The sequence below is a fragment of the Physella acuta genome, unplaced genomic scaffold (genome assembly GCF_028476545.2).
Source record: "Physella acuta isolate Inbredline_101_S28 unplaced genomic scaffold, ASM2847654v3 ptg001215l, whole genome shotgun sequence".
NCBI classification, from domain to species: Eukaryota; Metazoa; Mollusca; class Gastropoda; family Physidae; genus Physella; species Physella acuta.
Genome location: NW_026732732.1, coordinates 82,526 through 102,146, shown reverse-complemented (window position 1 = coordinate 102,146; position 19,621 = coordinate 82,526). Strand labels below are relative to the sequence as shown.

The following is a 19,621-nucleotide window of genomic DNA, read 5'->3' as shown; positions in this document are numbered from 1 at the left end:
TTATTTATACAAAATATGTACATAAAAGTATATGAAACACAATATATTATATACATTAAGTAATTATAAGCATTCACACTTTCCATTTGTGCCTATCATCTGCAAAGTCTTCTTTTTCTTTTATTATTTTTTTTTGTTTTGTTTATTGTTTTATTTATTTTGGTTGTTAACAGGATTCAAAATTTTGAAAATGTATAAATTCAAATAAATTGAAAAGTTAATTAAACTTGTATTTAAACTACGAGTCATGAAATTAATAAAATTGAACGTATTTTACAGTATTAGTAGTAAATATGTGATATCAAGGTAAATTAGAAGGTATATAACTCTATCTCCCTAACGGCTGTAGTAATAATTTGGTTACCTCCCCTATTCGTTTTATTTATGTATTCATCCAGATAATAGATAAAAGGAGTAATAGTTAATTATTACAGCATTTATGATAAAAACCAAAATAAACTTAGAAGGGAAAGAAGACCCTGAAAATCGTCAGAAATGATCATAATCCGCAATATTATAAATATGATGGTTTTTAATTAAAGTAATTTAGATATTTTGGTGCAATTGAAAAAAAAGGTATATAACTCAGTTTCCCTAAAAGCTACAGTATTTATTTGGTTATTTCCCTTTCCAAAAACCCGCTACTATGCTCTAATAACATTTACCGGGATATTACATAAAATAAATGAGATAAAACTTAATTAAAATATCAGAAACATGTTAATCATAGAAAATAAGATTAGTATGGAAAGAAGAACCGTTGCAATCAATTGTCAATGATAAGAGACCATAATTGCTGAAAATATAGTGGTTAGGGTTAAAATTAGTATTGTTAGTTGGGAGTAAAATGAGAATAAACGTAAATAACTGCATCCAACTTAAATACCTTACTATAAACTTGATTACTTCCCCTACAAATGGAGAAAGAATGAAAAACATGTATGGCTCATGTGGGTTTCCCTGTGTCAGAGAAAATACCGAATATGCATACAAACAAGAGGCAAGAAAATCCAGAGTTAAAAAGAAAATAGAAACTATAAACACATTCAATGAAAGGTTCTAGACATTCCTTTTCCAGTCTCCCCGAGTCAAACCTAAACATTGAAGGAAGGAGATTAGTGTAAAAAAGGGGCAGTAATTTTGTTGTCATTGTCTGTTTTGTTTTTGTATTTCTTTATATAGTTTAGGGTAATTGCTTTGTTTAAAGAGTCTGTGTTGGAGGCTTCTAATATTGTTCCTAAGGTTTGTCTTGCTTTTAATAGTTTTGTGCATTCTAGATAGATATATTTTTCTGTTTCTTGTATATGTTGTTTACATATTTGACACGTTATTTTAGTATTCGTGTTTGCTTTGGTGTTTCTGGAAATAGGTGTTGTGTTGTAGATGAGCCTGTATCCTATTTCTTTTTCTTTGTGTGTGTTGTTTCTGTTGTGTAAGTTTTTGAATGTGTCGCTAATGTCTACTGTATTGAATTCTTTTGCCCATTTAATTCTATTTTGTAGGGGCTGTAGTTGTCGCTCTACTAAAGTATTATAGATTTTCTTTGTTTTCTCCCTATTATGTTTTTATTTATCTTAAATAGTTTTAAAACCTCTTTATAAAAACTGCCTATATCTACCCCCCCCCCCCTAGTGTGGTGTCATATTGTTTGTCTTTAGAATCGTATTTATTCTGTGACCTATGTAATATTCTGATTCTATCTAGAAGTTTGATTCTAAAGCGCGTATTTTTGTGTTGATGTCGTGCAAACCTATGCTTCCGTTTAATATATTCTGTATTAGTGTTTGGTGATTAATGTTCCTAATTGTACCTTTGAAAATAAAATCCCTAATTTTTTTGTTTGTTTCCTTGATAAATGTGTTGGGTATTGTGCTGTTTGTTGCGATGTAGATTATTTTGGGAATGACGTATCTGTTGACTAGAGCTGCCCTAGTGAATATTGTTGTATTACAATTTTTGTATTTGGTTGGTGTGTGATTGATTTCGTCCGTCAGATTTGTCCATGTGTCTTTGTTTTCTGTCGTCGGGCTGTCTGTATATGCCATGCCATATAACTTTAGTTTGTCTGTCACTATAATAGGCATATTAAAGTTATTTTTCCCAAAGAAAGAGGAAAATTGTTTAAACTGAACTTTCTCATCATCTCTACAATTCAATTATTTAATTCAACTAGCTGTTAGCAATTAAAATTTGAGCCTGATAATAATCAAAAATTAAAATTACAAAAGTTAAACAACATTTTTATAAGAATTAAAAATAATTTTGTTTTAGTTTACACTGTAAATAATGTTCCGTATCTTTTGCAATTATTTATGAATTTCTTTGTACATTTAACCATTTTTGAGAGCAAATTTATAGGTTATCCTTCTTGGTTAATTTAAATTTATATATGGAAATTACCAAAGGCGAATTAATAAAATACATTTTCTTGATTCGTATATAATTCATCTGAAATTTAAATGAGCAAGATATACGCCTACATTTTCCATATACAAATGTAACTATGAATATAAAGGCTAATTTGTGAAAAATGTTTCTTAGTTTGTATTTGATAGTCATATATATGGCTATGCGTTTAAATCAAACTTTACATCTTTCATGAATAAAATAACATTTCTAGTTTGATGCTGTTTTAGAGGCGTTCGAATACAGGCACTTCCTTGTCTTCTCTACAGTACCGTTATAACTCTTTGTAGAGAACATTTGATGCTGAAAATAAACATATTGCTGAATAACTAATAATATTTTATTGCTTAACGCTTATATTAGCTTTTCAAAGTAATCTAACATTAACAAAGAGATAAACCTGAACCGAGTTTATATCAACAAAACTGTCAATATTCAAAACAAAAAAACAAGTTCGCTATCAAGGTATGCAATCTTTGCAGTGATTAATTTAACGCCGTTACAGTAGTATCGATATTGTTGTTAGATTCGATATCCAAAATGTTAGATTCGTTGCTTATCATGTGTTTGTTAGATTCGATGATTTGTGGGATTCAATATTTTCAATTACTATATAGCCTAAATACATTTATTACATGTAATAATTTTATTACATATTATAATACCAATTTAAAGAACCATATTTATTTATAATACAGTATTTTTAGTTACCGAATGTTTCTTCATTTAAATACCGTATTCATAGAGCAGTATAGGGTAACTGTGTATACGTACATCAGGCTTTCAGGCTGATTCATCTGTAACAGAGACCTTCAGGTTTCTAACAATCAAATTAGGAAATGTTCACATGTTTTTTATTCAGATAAATGAATATTCTATTATCTTTTGCTTGACCGTAAGTAAGTTCTCTTTTCAAACCTGACGGTCTATAGGGCAAGTGAAGTAGAGTTCACTTGTTTCCGTAACCTTTGCATATGACGAGATGTTGTGGTCAGCACCATGCCCAGCCGCCTTTACTTATTCCTAACGTGAGTTAGGTACCCATTAGAGTTTAGTGAATTCATGGACGGTCTACTGACTAGAACCCGGTTTGGAACTCGAGACTTACGGGTTAGCAGTCTCTACCGCTAGACCACACCGATCCCTTTGCTTGACCATAATTTTCATTAAATTCTTACATCAACAGCAGCCCCTCATAGACTACAAAGTTTTGGAGTCATCCATAATATACGTCACACTTCTAGCCACTGTTTTTTGTGTCAACAGCAGCCACTCATAGACTACAAAGTTTTGGAGTCATCCATAAAATACGTCACACTTCTAGCCACTGTTTTTTTTGTGTTCACCTCTCCCCCCCCCCCTCCCCCACCACCCCGAGAAAAAGTCTAAAGGAAAATCTTCTACGGGGAAGGGAATTTGTAATTTTGTGACGGTGTGTTATTGTGCAAGGGGGAAGGGGACTGAGATAGTTTGACGTCACACCTTCGTATTCATATATCTTATTTTTAGAAAACTGTTTTCGTACATTGTAACAGAAATTGACCAAAATACTCTATGTTGATCGAGGTCACTAAATATTGTGTGGCGGTTGGGATGAGTTGATTTAAAAATCCTCCAAAAAAAGCGTGACGTCATTTAATAATAAGAAAACATATTGCAGAATCTAGATTTTATTTAAATAAAATAATACATCAGAGCTTCATGTTCTTTGTTTTTGCGAACCGCATACATTTATTTCATGTTGATATTATGGCCCATACGTGACAACATTTATGACAGCTCATGAATAAAATAAACATTTGTTTTGAAAGGAAGGGGAAGTGACGTCACCACATGACCCATCGAAGCTTCTGGACAATCCTCCGCTCCTCCATGGGGATTTTAGGCACGTCCCCCAGCACACAGCTCACGTTGGACACGTCACCTGCACGTGCATGAGCAGAAAACACACCAGTTACTGTAAGACTTCAACTTTTGCGTTGACGGCGAAATAAATATATATGTACAACATATAAGTACATGTGTACAACACAACAATGGTGTGTAAATGGTGAGTAGTTGATGGTGATACGTAGGGATATATAAATAAAGTGAGACTGCTATGATGTATGTAGGAATATGTTAATAAAGTAAGACCGCTATTGTATATGTAGGGAGAAATAAATAAAGTGAGACTGCTATGATATATGAAGGGATGCGTGAAGTGAGAATACTTTGATACGTGTAAGGATATGTAACTAAAGTGAGTCTGGTATGGTATGTGTAAGGATATGTAAAGTTAGATTGTTATTTGTATAAAGCTTAATAAGTGAGACAGCTATGTTACGTGTAGAGATATGTAATTAAAAGTGAGACCACTGTTAGTTCTGGTGTATTATTTTTCCTTTATAAACTAAGTTTTTCCATCCCCCCCCCCAGCTCTATACGTAATTACTAAAACAACGGAACACGGCCCGCAGCGTGACTAATGATCCGGTTATAAGGCAATTTTAAAAGTTTACATTTCTTGAAGAGGAAATCATCCTGCCATATGCCCTTGACCAGGTCAAAGTGTTCTGTCATTAGAACCGGGTCACCTGTCTCGACATTTGACCCCCCGATCACGTGGATCTTGTCACCTGTCCAAAAATAATTAATATTAAAATCTCCTTTTTAAAAGAACAAAAACAAATCCTGGTAAATCTAGGGATAGCAACACATCTAAGAGAGAAAAATCCAAAATAAACAACAACTGCTTTGTTTGGTGGAGAATTATTTGAATTGTTTGGGCCATTTCCTTTTCCAACGCCGTTATAAACACCATAACCAACTTTATTACCAAAGTCATTTCAAACACCATTACTAACACCACCCTTCTATTAAGTTACATGATCAGCCGTGCATTACTATTGAGTTATATATTCGGCAATCCTCTTCTATTAAGTTATGTAATGGGTCATACACTACTAATAAGTTATACGATCAGCCATACATTTTTATTAAGTTTTGTAATGGGCCCGACATTACTATTAAGTTATATGTTCGGCCAAACTCTTGTATTATGTAATGGGCCCTACACTACTCTTAAGTTATAGGATCAACCATACACTTTTATTATGTTATATGATAGGCCAGGGGTCGGCAACCTGCGGCTCGCGACCGCATGCGGCTCTTTTGATGTCAGGATGCGGCTCGCCAGTTCCATAATATTGATATTATTTTATTTTCATAACTCATAAAAAATATCATACTGGAAAACAACTTGAAACAAAATAAAAACGCTAAGAATAGGTGGAGTAGAGCGTATACAAACAGCTGACAGCTGCATGGACACAAGACCCAGCCCCACAGCTGTGCTGTGGCAAGCCCCTTGGCAGTGGTTCCATGCTTTCAGCTACCGAAGTGCACTTTTTTTCACATATTTTCAATAGTAAAGGTTATTTTAATCAGAGGGCATTTTTTATGTTTTACCGTGCACTAATTTGACTTGAGTGGCATATTCCAATAGTTATTAGCCTCAAAATGGGGTAGGGGTAGTTTTATAATTGGATTTTATTATCCTAAAAGAACTAGTTGAAAAACTTTGTTTTCTTACTTAAACTCATGAAAAAAAAATATTTAGCTAATCCTAATCAAATAACTTAATATTGAAGAACAATTACTATTGGCTCTTTAAAAACTGGGAGATTTTGTAAATTGTAGCTTTTGGCTCTTACACCTCAAAAGGTTGCCGACCCCTGGCCTAGACTAAGAATATGTTCTATTTTCAATTATTGTCTTTAATAAATAAATTAAAACAGCAGAGCTACAAGGAGTATTGTGTAAAAAAGTAAAAAAATCCACCCATTGTTAAGACTGAACTTTCTCATCATTTCTACAATTTAATTCTTTAATTCAGCTAGCTATTTGAAATTAATACTTGAGCCTGATAATAATTCAAAATTACAAAACAACATTTTAAACAATCATTTTTATAAGACTTAAAAATATTTTTATTTTAATTTACACTGTAAACAATGTTTTGTATTGTTAAAAATTACTTAGGATTTTTTTAAAAATGTAGCCATTTTTGGGATCAAAGTTACAGATTATCATTCTTGGTTAATAAAAATTATTTATAAATGGAAATTAGCGTAGGCGAATTAATTAAACAAAGGTTTTTGATTCGGAAATATTTACATTAATGTATCCGAAATTTAAATGAGCAAGATATAAGCCTACTTTTTCCATGTACAAATGTATATCATAATATATAGGCTAAAGTGGAAAAAATGTTTCTTTGTATTTGTTTGTCAAATTTGTGGCTATGTGTTTAAAGCAAACTTTGACTTATTTCGTGAATAAAATAACATTGCTAGTCGGATGATGTTTTTAGAAGCGTTCGAAAACAGGCAATTCTTCGTCTTCTCTACAGTACCGTTATAATTCCTAGTAGCGAACATTTAATACAGAAAATAAACATATTCATGAGTAACAAAAAATATGTATTGCCTATCTAGGCATGTAATCTGGGCCTCTATTTTACAAAACTACAAGGTACCAGAGGCGCGGGGGGTGGGGTGCGGGCTCACCCCGTGACACCATTTAGGGCAGTGACACCAAGGCAAAAAATTGAAAAATTTACAGAAGAAAAATGCTTTTTTTGGAATAACAAGGTACAAACCGAAACTTTGGTCAACTTTAACCCACCCCTGATCTGTGTGGGTTTCTACAAACAATAATCATTTTAATAGGTTGGTTCGTCTAGTACAAGGGCGGCAACCTTTAGAGACGGAAGAGCCAAAAATTACATATTACAAAATTTACCACTTTTTAAAGAGCCAATTACATATTTATTTCAATATTTGGTATTTGAATAGGATTAATATATATATATATATATATATATATATATATATATATATATATATATATATATATATATATATATATATATATATAATTTTAATACATAAATAAATATTTACATTAGTTTCATCAAAGGGAGCCTTGAATGCAGTTTGAAAGTTTGTTTAAATCTGGCTCATACTTGTTTTCAGTTTCAAGCGTGCCTCCAGATTTGTGTTTGTGAGTTGCCTTCTTACTTTAGTGTTTATTATATTCATGTACGAGAGCTCTTGTTAGCACGAATATGTTGACCTAACGATTGTCATCACTCCAGATGTCAACTTCTCCACTTTACTGTAGCATCCTGGGAGACTATTCCATGCGTCACGCATGAGTGCCTCAACTCGCGGTATTTCTTTTTGAGCTGTCCACTTGTGCAGCGAAACGTGCATGTTTTACTTAACCTTCAACTATTTTTACTTGCTCTTGGGCACTCTACACCCCCCCCCCAAGAAAGTCTACCGCCTCCCCCCTCCACCGCCCCTCCCCCAACGAAATTAAATTTATAGAGAAAACATATACTTTTACCAGTGTCCCTCCCCCGGAAAATGCCCCCCCCCCCCCTACGGAGAAAAAAGTCGGTAAGAAACATTGCACCAGCGTCACGAAATAATAGGAAGTACATTGAAATAGGGAGTAACAAAATATTCTAATAGAATAGCATGTGTTTATTGTTAATGTTTATTGTTTTATCGTTCATTACCGAGTGTTACAAAATTAATTTTTTGTGAGTTTTGTAATAAGATAATAGTATTAATAGTATGTGAGCATCTTGACATCAAAAGAGCCGCGGACTGCCTAGACCAGTGGTCGGCAACCTGCGGCTCGCAAGCTGCATGCGGCTCTTTTGATGTCAGGATGCGGTTCGCCAGTTCCATAATAATAATATTATTTTATTTTCATAGCTCATAAAAATATTATACTGGAAAACAACTTTAAACAAAATAAAAACACTAAGAATAGGTGGAGTAGAGCGTATACAAACAGCTGACAGCTGCATGGACACAAGACCCAGCCCCACAACTGTGATGTGGCCAGCCCCGTGGCAGTGGTTCCATGCTTTCAACTACCGAAGTGCAAATAGTAAAGGTTATTTTAATCAGAAGGCATTTGTGTATGTTTTACCGTGCATTTATTTGACTTGAGAGGCATATTCTTATAGTTATTAGCCTCTAAATTGGGTAGGGATAGTTTTATAATTGTTTTTTATTATCCTAAAAGAAATACTGGAAATACTTTATTTTTCATACTTAAACTCATACATTTTTTTATTTAGCTAATCCTAATCAAATACCTTAATATTGAAGAACAATTATTAGTGGCTCTTTAAAAACTGGGAAATTTTGTAAATTGTAACTTTTGGCACTTACACCTCAAAGTATTGCCGACCCGTGGCCTAGACCTAGAGTGTGTACTATTTTCAATTATTTTCTTTTATAAATTATTTTTTTTTCTTTTTTTGTGATACAAATTTTATGTATACGAGAAAGTAAATATGACGACCCTAGATAAATTTTAAAAAATCAGGTAATTAGTCATTATAAAATGAAAACAACATCCACAACCACCAAACATTATTTAAACTGAACTTTCTCATCATATCTACAAGTCAATTCTTTAATTCAGCTAGCTGTTTGCAATTAAAATTTGAGCCTGATAATAGTTTAAAATTACAAAACAAAGGCTAAGCGATCTTTTTTTGTAAGATATTAAATTTTTTCTAGTTTTCATTTACACTGTAAACAATGTTTTGTATTTTTTAAAATTATTTATGAATTTCTTTGTACATTTAGCCATTTTTGGGAGCAAACTTGTAGGTTATTCTTCTTGGTTAATTTAAATTTATAAGTGGAAATTAGCGTTAGCGAATTAATTTTAAAAAAGTTCTTGGTTCGGATTTAATTTAATTAATTCACATGAAATTTAAAAGATGAATATAAGGGGCAAAGTATCTATAATACTGTATTTACGACACTTTATAATATTATATATAGTGTCATATTTAAATTACTGTATTTATAGTAATGTATTAGGAAACATTTTTAATTTTTTTTTTTAAAGTCTCAGTTTTGTAGATTTGCATTTTCAGCTTGCCCAGCCAATGTGTGGTGGCACTGGCTGATTTTTTTTTTCTACTTTCATCATTCGACTTTTGAAGACTGTCGCAGATTTACAATTTTAACTATTCTGAAATTTTCATCCTTAATCATTCATTCTGATATTTACATATTATATACAGAAATAAAATCGTAGAAATTTTGGAAGGAGAGGGGGAGTTAGTTTCCAGGAACATGAAATCTTTGCTGGTTCTGAAAGGTAATAGTTATACATTAAATGAGATTTGAATTCAATAATAGAAGTGGTAGGTTATAGTATTTTTCATAATCACCAAAATTTGGCTTCAGACGTTGGTGTGGGTTTCCTGAAGTGGGAAAAGATACTGTTATTTATACAGAATATGTACATGAAAGTTTATGAAACACAATATATTATATAAATTAAGTAATTATAAGCATTCACACTTTCCATTTGTGCCTATCATCTGCAGACAGTCTTCGTTTTATTTTGTTAATTTTTGTTTTGTTTATTGTTTCATTTATTTTGGTTAATAACATAATTTAAAATTTTGAAAATGTATACATTCAAAATAAATTGAACAGTTAATTAAACTTGTATTTAAAGTACGAGTCATGGAATTGAACGTATTTTACAGTTTTAGTAGTAAATATGTGATATCAAGGTAAATTAAAAGGTATATAACTCTATCTCCCTAACGGCTGTAGTAATAATTTGGTTACCTCCCCTACTCGTTTTATTTATGTATTCATCCAGATAATAGATAAAAGGAATAATAGGTAATTATTACAGAATTTATGACAAAATCCAAAGTAAACTTAGAAGGGAAAGAAGACCCTAGAAATTTTCAGAAATGATCATAATCCGCAATATTATAAATATGATGGTTTTGAATTAAAGTAATTTAGATATTTTGGTGCAATTGAAAAAAACGTATATACCTCAGTTTCCCTAAAAGCTACAATATTTATTTGGTTATTTCCATTTGCAAAAACCGGCTACTATGCTTTAAAAACATTTACCGGGATATCACTTGAAATAATAAAAAAAATAAACTTAATTAAAGTTTTTTGGTAACTACTGCTCTGAAAATGGCATCTATGTACGTATTTGATTCAAATTTACATTTGTTTCTCGTAGTCCATACTGTCTGCCTAAAAATAGCTGTAGCAGTAATTTTGTTGTCATTGTCTGTTTTGTTTTTGGATTTCTTTATATAGTTTAGGGTAATTGCTTTGTTTAAAGTGTCTGTGTTGGAGGCTTCTAATATTGTTCCTAAGGTTTGTCTTGCTTTTAGTAGTGTTGTGCATTCTAGATAGATATATTTTTCTGTTTCTTGTATATGTTGTTTACATATTTGACAAGTTATTTTTGTATTCGTGTTTACTTTGGTGTTTCTGGAAATGGGTGTAGTGTTGTAAATTAGCGTGTATCCTATTTCTTTTTCTTTGTGTGTGTTGTTTCTGTTGTGTAAGTTTTTAAATGTGTCGCTAATGTCTACTGTATTAAATTCTTTTGCCCATTTAATTCTATTTCGTAAGGGTTGTAGTTGTCGCTCTACTAAATTATTATAGATTTTCTTAGTTTTCCCCTGTTTTTTTATTTATCTTAAATATTTTTAAAACCTCTTTATAAAAACTGCCTATATCTACCCCCCCCCCCCCCCATAGTGTGGTGTCATATTGTTTGTCTTTAGAATCGTGTTTATTCTGTGACCAATGTAATATTGCGCTAAAGGGTGATAGTGCGGTTCTATTCTGATTCTATCTAGGTGTTTGATTCTGAAGGCGTTAATTTTTGTGTTGATGTCGTGCAAACCTATACCTCCGTTTAATATATTCTGTATTATTGTTTGGTGGTTAATGTTCCTAATTGTACCTTTGAAAATAAAATCCCTAATGCTTTTGTTTGTTTCCTTGATGAATGTGTTGGGTATTGTGCTGTTTGTTGCGATGTAGATTATTTTGGGAATGACGTATCTATTGACTACAGCTGCCTTAGTGACTATTGTTGTATTACAATTTTTGTATTTGGCTAGTGTGTGATTGATTTTGTCCGTCAGATTTGTCCATGTGTCTTTGTTTTCAGTCGTCGGGCTGTCTGTATATGCTATGCCATATAACTTTAGTTTGTCTGTCACTATAATAGCCATATTAAAGTTATTTTTCCCCGCCCATTTGCCCACTCCCATTATTTTTTTATTTTTGTGCGTACAGGTGCGTGTGCGTGTGTGTGTGGGGGGGGGGGGGGGGGTTGGGAGGGTGACACCAGTAAAACAATAATTGTAAATTAGATGGTGTAAGTTTGCTTCAGTAATTTCAGATAACATCACATCTTAAAATAATTTTTGTATTTTCTTGGTCTTCTTCGTTTTAAATTCTAGTGTTCTAGATTTATTTCTAATTTTTCTAATTGGTATTGGTAGCCTATGTTATACTATATGTGTGAGGATATTTTACTATTTAGTTATTTCTTTGCATTTTCACTAATATCGTTCAACGTGTAGTAAAGCACATTGAGTTTTGACCGATAACTATTTCATAAAATATTTTTCTTAAACAAGTATAGCATTACAAAAATATAGGCCTATAATTCACGTGTAATGGGTGCCGATGGCTAGTATATATATATATATATATATATATATATATATATATATATATATATATATATATATATATATATATATATAAATATGTATTAGGAGTGAGGGTACACCCGACCTGGTGACTCTACAGCCTAGGACTAAGAGAATGTACTATTTTCAATTATTTTCTTTTTAAGTAAATTAAAACAACAGAGCTACACGGAGCGTTGTGTCGCATACTTATTGAGATAACCAATTATTCAAGCTGAACTTTCTCATCATCTCTACAATTTAATTCTTTAATTCAGCTAGCTGTTTGCAATTAAAATTTGAGCCTGATAATAATTTAAAATTAAAAAAAGCAAACGTTAAACAATCATTTTTATAAGAATTGAAAATAATTTAGTTTTATTTCAACACTGTAAACAATGTTTCGTATATTTTACAATTATTTATGAATTTCTTTGTATATTTAGCCATTTTTGGGAGCAAATTTTAGGTTATCCTTCTTGGTTAATTTAAATTTATAAATGGAAATTACCTTAGGCGAATTAATTAAATACATTTTCTTGATTCGGATATAGTTCATCTGAAATTTAAATGAGCAAGATATACGCCGACATATTCCATATACAAATGTATCTATGAATATAAAGGCTAAAGTGGGAAAAATGTTTCTTAGTTTGTATTTGTTAGTCAAATATGTGTCTATGTTGTTAAATTAAACTTTTACATATTTCATGAATAAAATAACATTGCTAGTTCGATGCTGTTTTTAGAGACGTTCGAATACAGGCACAACCTTGTCTTAACTACAGCTCAGTCTTAATTCCTTGTAGCGAACATTTGATGCAAAAAGTAAAATAGTTGAAGTTTACAAAAATGTTTCCTTAACATTTTTTTTATAAATGTTGTAATTGGAGTAACTGTGACCTAACCACGGATAAAATGGTAAACCAGAACTGAAATACTTTTATTCACTGTCAGAACTTTGCGTTAGGTATGAGATGTATTTCTTGAATATTTTAAATATATATATATATATATATATATATATATATATATATATATATATATATATAATACTGTATTTATGACACCACTATATTATATATAGTGCCATATTTAAAGTACCGTGTTTATAGTACGGTATTAGGTGGCACTTTTAAAAGGTAAAAACATGCCACTACCAGTGTCGATTTGGTGGAGAGGGGGGTGATAAGAAACAAACCGAAACCTTGCTCAAGCTTTACCCTCCACTGATTTGCGCTTTGGTTTTCTACAAACAGTCAATATTATATATACATTTCATCAACCTAGCTGTATGGGTAATCAAGTTAGCGTGTTTACACACACACACACATACACACACACACAGACGTAAGGACAAATTTGCAAAACTATGTTTCTCCGACTCATGGAGGTGTAAAACGTCGATATATGTGAAAATCTCGATTTTTTTTTGCACCATTACAATACCTCCTCTATGCTTCGTATACGAGAATGTAAATTTATTTGTTTTTTTTTGTTTTTGTTTTATCTTTTTTCGGCCTCAGACATGTAATTTACAGCTTCAGATTGCCTTGCATGTTCGCTTTAGTATTACAGTTTTCATCATCGGCTTGTGAGGACTGATACTTATTTACAATTGTAATATTTCTTTCTTACTTTTAGCCTACTTTTATTCATTTAAGATGGTTTACTTATACATAGATCCAATTCAAAACGTCTAAATATTAAAAAACAAACAAACAAAAAAACATGAAAATGCAAATGTGTAGTTAAATGATGATTCAATGGATTTTTTTTCAATCGGCGTGGTGGGCTGAAAGGTGGGGGGGGGGGGGGGAGGGAATATGTTTTTTAAGTAGAGCTGAAATAAATTTGGAATTACAGAGAATTAAAATGATACAAATTTTAAGTATACGAGAAAGTAAATATGATGACCCTAGATAGGGGTCGGCAACCTTTAGAGACAGCAGAGCCAAAAGTTACAATTTGCAAAATTTCCCAGGTTTTAAAGAGCCACTAACATTTTTTTTTCAATATTTTATTTTTTGATTAGGATTAGGTAAATAATTTTTTTCGCCAGAATAATGAAATTAGTAATAAAAAAAATATAGGACTGTCCTATAAAAGCTGTTAACTTTTTTTCTTCTTAACGGACATCACCGGCTCAGGAGGTGTCTCTCATAAGCCAGGGAGGCCACAACTCGGCAAACTCTGACTAACTGTCCTTGGGTATCGATTTGATTACTGTGTATCTGCCGCTTCTGTCCTTTGGTTCTCACCAGGCTTATCTTCCACCCCACTAAACGCAGGGTAAACTCGTACCCCACCGTCCAGTACCCGGCTCAACAAATGCTGGAGAGCCGCATCTTGACATCAAAAGAGCCGCATTTATTTTTTTTTAAATAATTTTCCCTCCACACAGTTTGCATCACTCGAGCAAGGAGCCCACTGTGTGCATAGGTCGCATTTTTATTAAATGAAAGTTACATGAATTAGCATACAATGTACAATCAGTTTTACCTCTTGATTCTAGTCTTTTCCTGATTTTCAAAATGTCTTTACTTTCTTGCCTTTGGACCAGTTTCTTTTCTTGAATCCGATTTTCCGTCTTTTCAAAATGTCTTTACTTTCTTCCTTTTGTCTTTTCTTGCCTTTCAGTATCTTCAATGATTTTGCTTCTTTATTTTCTCTTTTAATTTATGTTTCTTTTATTGGTTCCTATATAGCTTTGAGTATAGGTTCAATGGTGTCGAGACGGAACATCCTACCTAAGATTGCTCCTAGGTTGGCGTCGTCTAGCTGAAAAGAATTGATTCTTAGCCACTCGTACATTGAAGCCACCATTGTACAAGTACTAGGTGACTCTTCTCGGGAGCTATGTGTATTCGAGGGATGTGTGGGCGCAACACCACACGATCTTTTGCATTCAATGCCTCGATGACCAACTTCTCAACCCCGGCAGCCAGACCCAAAAAAGGGCTAGCCGACCAAATGACTAAGATTTATGTAGATCCACAACAGATACCATACTTTGATCTTGACCAAAAGGCCGAGAGGCGATATGTAAGTGCATAAAATCAGTTTTAACTGCATGCCCTAGATCAGGGATCGGCAACCTTTTGGGTCGGAAGAGCCAAACTATATAATTTACCAAATATCCCAGTTTTTTAAGAGCCACTTAAAATTTTATTTCAATATTATAGTTGATTGGGATGATATATATATATATATATATATATATATATATATATATATATATATATATATATATATATATATATATATATGTATAATAGCTTTTAAAAAGGAATAATATTTATTCAAATAAAAACATACAGATGCTTCGCAGAATAAAAGTATTTTATCTAGCTCTGCTAGAATAATAAAATCGGTAACCTAAGTATATAGCTTTAATTATTGTATGCAATTTACAACAGTTTTGCCTTGCATGCCTTTTGAAAGTTTGTTTAAACCGGGCTCATAACTTGTTTTCAGTTTCAAGCACGCCTCTAGATTTTTATTTGTTAGTTGGCTTCTATACTTTGTATTATATTCATGCAAGAAAACGCTTGCTCGCATGAATGTTGACCCGAAGATCGTCAACACTCCAAATGCAAACTTCTTCGCCTTACTATAGCATCATGATAGTAGGACCTCAACTCGCGGCATTTCTTTTAGAGCTGTCCAGTTGTACATGTTTTACTGGACCTCCAAATCATCGAACTTGCTCTTGAGATCTGTGAACTTACCGCTCCACAAATGTTTGGTTTTCAAATCTAGCAAATATGAAGCGAACCATCATCAATTCCTAATAGCACAAAGTTAATCATATTTATTTTTGTGTTGCGAGAATCTACTATGAACGTCAGAGTACTTGCATTTCTTTTGAATTGCTCAAACCTCTCAGTGAACCCATCCTTCATTTCGTTCATAGTAATGCTGAAATGTTTCATGTCAATAGTTTTATCATGATATTCTTTTCCGATTTTTCGAAATAAAGTATAATGAAGTATTTTTTTTTCGAAACAATCATCTTCTTCAAGGAAGGCATAGGCTGGGTTTTCCTTTCAATGCAGTTTTACATTTAGCTTGTTTAGTTTCTTTGTGATCTCGACCATGAAGTTGAATATTTCAATTTGAGATAAACAAGTTAATATGAAGTACATTGAAATAGGGCGTAACCAAATATTATAATAGAATAGCGAGTGTTTATTGTTTATGTTTATTATTTTATCGTTCATTACCGAGTGTCGCAGAACCATATTTTTGTGAATTTTGAAAAAAAAATTAATATTTGTGCATGGAGCTGAAGAGCCGCATCTGGACACCAAAAGAGCCGCATGTGGCTCGCGAGCCGAAGGTTGCCGACCCTTTTTTTTTTTTTTTTTTTTTTTTTTTTTTTTTGAAAAGGGATATTTTTTTTAATTTAATTTGTTTCAAAAACAAATCACACAAATACACAGACAACCTTGAAGGCAACATTCTGTTCTGTCAAAATTTATACCACATGCAAGACTGAGATCTCGCAAAACAAAACCATCCACACAGCATACCCATGCAGAATCTCACTTCTTAGAGACAGCAGCACTTTGGCAATGCCGCAAGTTCTTTTATTATAAATGTGAGGAAAATTAAAAGCCACAAGTGATTCTCTCCATTAATAAGAATTTTGAAAAAGTAAAATCTTAAAATCAACTAAAACATAAGATGTTAGCAATTTAACTGCTTAGAACATTTTGAAACATTTTGATAAATCTACCATCATTAAATACTAACTTTTAAAAACTACCTTAAAAAAACCTATCTTGTTTGGTTCAAATAAATACAATACATGATAAGAACCAATAAAACGAGAACAATGGCAGTCTGTGATGAATGAACTGACAAATGAGATGGATGTGTTTTAGTCATACAATAAACATTCTTAGAAATAACAGTGTGCACTTACACTGAAGTGTATATGGAGCAAAAATGTACATGATGCATGGAATAAGCGAAAAAATGGACACTTCCTGACAATAGAACACCTTAAAAAACTGTCATCAGTGGTTACTGTCTTTGTCTTATCCAGGTATTTTGCCCTGGCAAAAAATTTAAACCAGGTCATGTACTTAGTATATGACCACTATACCTGGCACACTAACTGGTCTGATACATGTCTGCCACTCACATAAGAGGTAATGAACTATATTTATGCAAAAGTTTACTTGCAACACATTATCAAAGTGAAAAACATTCTCGGCGAAGTGTCAACAAAGACCAATTTTCCATGGCAGTCGTCACCATATTTACAAAGAGTTTTAAAGGAATCTGCAGATGCACTAGAGAAACGAATTTCCCTAGATTATGAAAATAAAATAATTCTTGTACACCAATATTAAGATGTCCTTGAACTAAGCCTATCCAGTGTAAAAACTGAACAATTTAACATTGGTTTCATTGCCCATTAGGCAGCAGACTTCACAAGAGAAGGGAAATCAGCTTCATCATCGAATCGTGGGGCTGATTCTCTGGGCTTGCAACCCATACCTTTTGTACCTCCGCGGGATCCACGACCACCTCTTTCTATGCCGCCCCTCTCCATACCGGCTCTGCCTCCACGCCTACCACGACCTCGCCTTGGAGGATCATTAAAGGTAATGCGAATATCTGTCACCAAATGCTTGCCACGAGCATGGCGATCCTCCTCATCCTCTTCCTCGGATTCTTCTTCCTCTTCTTCTTCCTCCTCATGCTTTTTATGATACTCGCGACCCTTAGACCATCTAGATCCGTCTTCACCTTCCCCAGGCTGTCTGATGTTGAACTCTGCCTTGGGTTTATTTTGAGTCTGCAAAGCTTTCCATTCATCCAATGTCATTTCATTTGACGAAGCCTCTCCTACAGGAGCTTGCTCACCTTCAACAGCCTCATTGAGATCAGGGTTTTCATTCCCTGGCTCTGGCTGATTAGCCCACTCATTAGGTTGCCTAGATAATTTAAACAAGATAAAGTAAATAGTGTGAAATTTGAACTTTTACATTTTTAAAAATCATTGTTTCATTCAGCTAACAGTTTTTATTTAAGATTATTGTCTAATTAAAAACTTAATATAAGAACCAAAGTTTTAAAGATAAAAAATTTCATACAAAAGTTTTTGTATTTCTAGGAAACAAATCAGACGACACTAGTTTTCCATTAATTTAATTATTTCTTAATTTCTTAATTTATCTGACGGTATTTGGATCTGTAGTTATGAGTTGTCTTTCCTGAGTATTTTAAATTTATAAATATAAAATAGTTCTGATAATTTTATAAATTCATTGCTAGATTCTGAAATAGATGCATTAAACATTTTAAACGTCCTAGCCACCGGCCTTTATTTTACAAAATTCCAAAGTACACTGTGCTTTTCTCTAAACAATGTTTTAGTTTTCATTTCACGTTATATATATATATATATATATATATATATATATATATATATATATATATATATATATATATATATACATATATATATATATATATATATATATATATATATATATATATATATATATATATATATATATAATACTGTATTTATGACACCGAATATATAGTGCCATAATTAAAGTACCTTGCAGTTGTACATTTAGCTCGTTTACTTTCTTTGTGATATCCACCATGACGTTGAATTTTTCTATTCGGGATGGACACTTCAATAGGAAGTACACCGCATTGCAGCTCCGTGGCTTTTAGGGCGCCCATGGGACAAGAATGGTCAAGGAACATCTCCCATTGCTGGTAGTACAATGTACTGGAGGTGAAGAAAGCCTAGGCCCACCAGAGTTAGGAATACTCCAGAAGGTAGTATCAGTGAAGCCTCTATGTGACGCTAGGATCGGTGCTCCTTTGTGGTGGGAGGGGGGAGTGACACAAGTAAAACAATAATTGTAAATTAGATATTGTAAGTTTGCTTCATTAATTTAAGATAAAATGCCAATTATTTTAATTTTAATTTTTGTATTTTCTTCTTCTTCTTCGTTTTTGTTTTGTTGAGTATTTTCAATAACTGATACCTCAACAAACGACCGGTGTGGGGGTGACACGACATTTGATAAGTAACTATGAAAACTTCTACTTGAATTAATAAGAGGATCTACATATATATAATTCTCTTCATGGAGACCATAGAAAACACAGTGTCCTACATGGCCGTGAGTGGTCGGCTGTGGGGGGGGGGGGGGGGGGTGTCGACTTTGGTGTTTTGCACATGAAGGCAGAAACGCGTCCTTAACCTGTTTTTAGGCCCTAACTCCCCCCCCCCCCACTGTCAAGCTGGGTACCGGGTGGTAGGACACGGCGACCCGCATCTGCTGTGGGGGGGGGGGGATGGGGGAAGACAAGCCTGGTGAGAACCTTCGGATGAAAAGCGACCAAAATGTAGCGATCAAACCATCATCTTCAAGGACAGTTAGTCGGAGTTCGCTACGACGTGGCCTGCCTGGCTTATAGGAGGTAGACTCCTTAGTCGGTACACACGTGCAGAGATTCTTCCCGGTACATCTTCGTGGGGGCTCTACACACCCCCCCAACCGAAGAAAGTCTACTGCCCCCCCCCCCCCCACGCCCCCGGGATATAAACATGATTTTTAATCCATTTCAAATACTTAAACTTTTTAAAATAAAATAAAATCTCGTAGAAAAAAA

General features: G+C 33.1%; 1 protein-coding gene across 1 annotated transcript; it reads right to left on the bottom strand.

Annotated features, from left to right (window-relative positions):
• Positions 1-16,351: 16,351 nt before the first annotated feature.
• Positions 16,352-18,703, bottom strand: LOC131957163 (SERPINE1 mRNA-binding protein 1-like). The gene is made up of 2 exons (XM_059321895.1): positions 18,549-18,703; positions 16,352-17,916 (listed from the first exon to the last, which is right to left on the bottom strand). The coding sequence occupies exons 1-2, from the start codon at positions 18,701-18,703 to the stop codon at positions 17,394-17,396; spliced, it is 678 nt and encodes a 225-aa protein (XP_059177878.1). The 3' UTR covers positions 16,352-17,393.
• Between the last annotated feature and the right edge of the window lie 918 nt (positions 18,704-19,621).

Coding starts and splice junctions, on each gene's coding strand:
- LOC131957163 (XM_059321895.1), bottom strand. CDS start 18,703: ATGTTCCTTGACCATTCTTGTCCCATGGGCGCCCTAAAAGCCACGGAG. Junction 17,917..18,548: donor GCTAAATGTACAACTGCAAG/GTACTTTAATTA, acceptor TAAATTATCTAG/GCAACCTAATGAGTGGGCTA.